The 4,281-nt window shown below is 21.2% G+C and overlaps 1 protein-coding gene across 1 annotated transcript in view; it reads left to right on the forward strand.

Moving 5' to 3' along the window:
- Positions 1 to 1,591: 1,591 nt before the first annotated feature.
- Positions 1,592 to 4,281, forward strand: part of LOC117171599 (transcription initiation factor TFIID subunit 2) — a 17,963-nt gene continuing 15,273 nt past the window's right edge. The window contains exons 1-3 of the mRNA XM_033359048.1: positions 1,592 to 1,711; positions 1,911 to 1,965; positions 2,046 to 2,209. Coding sequence (XP_033214939.1) covers positions 1,668 to 1,711; positions 1,911 to 1,965; positions 2,046 to 2,209 — 263 coding nt within the window. The 5' untranslated portion in view covers positions 1,592 to 1,667. The remainder of the gene's footprint in view (positions 1,712 to 1,910; positions 1,966 to 2,045; positions 2,210 to 4,281) is intronic.

Consider the following 4,281-nt stretch of genomic DNA (forward strand, 5'->3'; position numbering starts at 1 on the left):
AAAGAGACGAATTTTATTTAAAATACATAAGTTCTTAACCAGATGTTTGATTTATTCAAAAATATATTTAAATTTTAATATTAAATAAAATACACTTGAATTTAAACTAAAAGGCGAATTTCAGATAAAATACTTAATTTTTAAGTTGAAACATTAATTATAACAAAAATTTCAATAAAGTATTTCAATCTTTATCGAAAAAAAAAAATGAAAAAAATGTCTACCAAAAATGAAATAAAATTTGTAACCAAAAAAAGAAGATTTGATCAAAATACTGAAATTTTCAAACAAAAAAATGAAATTTCAAAGAAAAAGATGAATTTTCTAGCAAAAAGTTGAATCTTCAGCTGAAAAATTCATTTTCATACAAAAATATTTTTTTAACAAAGTAATAACATTTTTTTAAGCTATTTGAATTCTTACAAAAAAAATTTAACCAAAATAAATTAATTTGGAAACTTGAAGAATAATTTTATAAAAAAAAGATCAATTTTCAAGCACATAATTGAATTTTCAACTTAAAAGATGAATTTTCGAGAAAAGAGAAACGAATTTTTTTTAAATAGTTAAATTTTAAACTGAAGAATAATTTTTCGACCAAAAACATTAATTTTTGAGCCTCAAGATTAATTTTCAGGTAAAATAAGAGACGAAATTTCAATAAAAACATTAGTTTTCATCTAAATGGTTGATTTTTTATTTAAAAGAGGCGAATTTTTAACCAAAAGATATTTTAAATTAAAAGAAAAACGACAAATTTGCAACAAATCATGTAATTTTTTAATAGAAAAAAGATCAGTTTTTAACCAAAACTGAAACAAGAAACAAATAAAGGAAATTCAACTTATAAATTAAAAAAAAAATAGTTAAATTAAAAAATACGAGGGTTTTTCTGCAAAACAGTTGGTTTCTTAATTTGAATTTTCTTTTAGTTTTTGCTATAAAAATGAGCAAAACTTTTGAAAACATCTAATTTGAAACGTTGTTTTCTTTTCCAACAGAATAACTAAAAATTTTACACTATTTTACGAATGAACTATAAACTTTTATTAATAATTTGCATAAAAAACCTATTTTTAATGTGTGAAATTTGAATTTTCGCAGAATGCGGACCTAAATAGATCGTGTTGTGCGCATGCGCTGAACGATATTGGTAAGATGGAGTCAATATGGTCGCAAAGCGAGGGACAATCTATTTTAAATGAATGGGATCAAACTTGATCTTTTAAATATCTTTGATTAAAAAAAAAAATATAAATATAAATATGATATGCCACAAATTTTTTTAGAAATAGAATTGTATTTTTCATAAGATATTTAATAAAATAATAAAATCATTCCTTTTAAACATTTTATTTGATTTAAAAATAGCTTCTGAAAAATAAAACAATATTCATAAAAAACAGTTATGGTGAAAAATAATTTAAGAGAAAATAGTTGAAAAAATAAAGTTTCATGCAACACATTCATAAATTATAAATGATATTCAGGGTTTACCCTCGGTGTACGGCCATCTTGTCATTTGACGTCACTACCTGAATCCTGAAATGAGTAGCTTTTTGAGGTTACGTACGTAATGTGCCAATATGCTGTTTATTTATTTATTGACTTTTAACATTTCTTTTTTCGTTGGTCAATTCAAGGATCTGAATTAGTGAAACAAAACCATGAAGAAGGAAAAAACGGTTGACATTAGTCGACCCTATAAATTATAAGTATTTTTATTTATTACTCAATTTACGCAGTCGTGAAAATGTAGAAACTCGAGTTTGTGGTTATGTTTTAGTCGATTGTCAAATTAATAATATTGAAAAACAATAAATTAACAACAAAATTTGCATTTTTTATTGATAAAAATGAGATAAAAGGTAAAAAAAGCGTTATTTTAATTGTTAATGTAATTCCTATACAGCCCATCAAATTGTAAGTCTCACTGGAATCAATTTCGAAACAAAGTGTATTATTGTAAGTAGAACTTTTATTATTGAATATTATTTTTGAGTGGGAATTAGAAATCTTTATTTTTTTTTTTTAATTTTCTACAGGGTTTCGTGGAACTAACAATTATTCCACTTAAAGATAAACTCTCGTTTGTGAATGTCAATGCGAAGCAATGCAGAATTTATAAAGTTTTTCTGAACGATACGTTGGAAGTGCCTTTCCAGTATTTTGATCCCTTTCTGGATATTTGCCAAGGAGATTCGGAGCAGTAAGTTTTTTCTTTCATATTTGCCTTTTTTCTTAGAGAAAAAAAATGGTAGAAAATGGTTAAAAATTAATTTCTGTAGTTAAAAATTTAACTAATTAAATTTTTTTTCAAGAAAGTTGAATTTTCTACGATAGTGGTAAATTTTTAACAAAGAATGTTAATTTTATACCAAAAAATATTAATTTTTAACTAAATACATCAAGTTCAAACAAACTAGTTACATTTTTGTAACCAAAGAAATAATTTTCAGTTATTAAATTTACAGCCCAAACACTAAATTTCATTCAAAAAGATAAATTTTCAAACAAGAAGATTAATTTTTTACCAAAAATGACGAAATTTCAACAAAATATATGAATTTTCTGCAAAACAGGTGAATTTAAAAAAAATGCATTTTCAAATAAAATAATGAATGTTTAATCAAAAAAAAAAAAAAATTTTTTTTAGCAAAAAAAAACCTTTCAACCAAAAATGGAATAAATAAAGTTTCAGTTAAAAAATTAATTTTTAAATTAAGAAAATAAATGTGAAATTCTTTACCATGAAAATAATTTTTTAAATAAAAGGATGAATCTTTAATACAAAAAATTAATGTTTTATAAAATGATTGAATTTTTGACTAAGGAAGACAAATTTTAAAATAAAACTGATAAATTTTTAATAAAAAATAGTTGAAGTTTTAACAAAGAAATGTATTTGCAATTAAGAATGGAAGTTAAATTTTAATTTAAAAAAAAATTAATTTTCAACTTAAATTTACAACCAAAAAAATTCAGTTCCAACCAAAAAGATACATTTTCAACCAAGAAGATTAGTTTTCTAAAAAAATGAATCTTGAACAAAATACATTGATTTTTGACAAAATAGTTAAATTTGTAACAAAAAGAAAATTTTTTTCAAGCAAAATGATGAATTTTTAATTTAAAAAATTAATTTTTTAAAGAAATAGTTGAATTATCGGCAAATAAGGTGTATTTCAACCAAAAAGATTAATTTTCTACCAAAAAATGAGGCATTTTTAGATAAAAAGGATAAATTTTCAATTAAAAAATTCTTTTAAAAATTCAAGATTCAATTAAAATAATGTATCTTTAATAAAAAATTTAATTTATCTAATAGTTGAATTCTCGACCAAGAAGATTAATTTTTTTACCAAAAAAAAGCAACGAATTTCCAAATAAATTTTTAACCAAAAATGGAATACTCAAGTTTTCAGTTAAAAAATTTATTTTTTATTTAAGAAAATGAATTCTCAAGCAGCTAGTTAAATTCTCAACTCAGAAGATTAATTTTCAAGTAAAAGTAAAAAAAAAAATTTCAACAAAATAGTTAAATTTACAAAAAAATTTAATTTATAACCAAAAAGATAAATTCGAAAAAAGATGAACTTTTTAAATAAAAAAGATTAATTTTCAATTTAAAATATTTGGTTGATTATTCTTGAATTTAATTAAAAATGTCTTTTTTGGTAGTAAATTAATCTTTTCAATTTTCAAATAAAAAAGAATATATTTCTACAAAAAAGATGAAGTTTTAACAAAATACATGAATTTCAAACAAAGGAATAAAATTTTAGCAAACGAAAAAATGAATTTTCAAGTGAAATGATGAACCTTTAACCAAAAAAATTATTTTTTTAGCAAATACACTAAAGTTTAATAAAATAATTAAATTTTCTACCAAAATCATGCATTTTTAACCAAAAAAAAAATAATTTTTTTATCAAAATTTGAATTTTTAAGTAAAATGATGAATCTACAATGAAAAAATATTTTTGTATCAAATTGTGTAATTTTTGACCATAAAGTTAAATTTTTAGCCCAGAAGATTAATTTTCTACCAAAAATATTAATTTTTAACCAAATACATGAATTTAAAAAAAATAGTAACATTTTTTTCTACCAAGAAAATGAATTTTCAAATCGATTGTGAAATTTTTTACAAAAAAATGAATTTATAATTAAAATGATGAATCTACAATAGAAAATTATTTTTTTCAAAATAGTTGAATTTTCGACTGATCCTAATAAGATGAATTTTCAACATAATACATGAATTTTGAAAAAACTAGT

Source organism: Belonocnema kinseyi, chromosome 1, assembly GCF_010883055.1.
Source record: "Belonocnema kinseyi isolate 2016_QV_RU_SX_M_011 chromosome 1, B_treatae_v1, whole genome shotgun sequence".
Classification (NCBI taxonomy): domain Eukaryota; kingdom Metazoa; phylum Arthropoda; class Insecta; order Hymenoptera; family Cynipidae; genus Belonocnema; species Belonocnema kinseyi.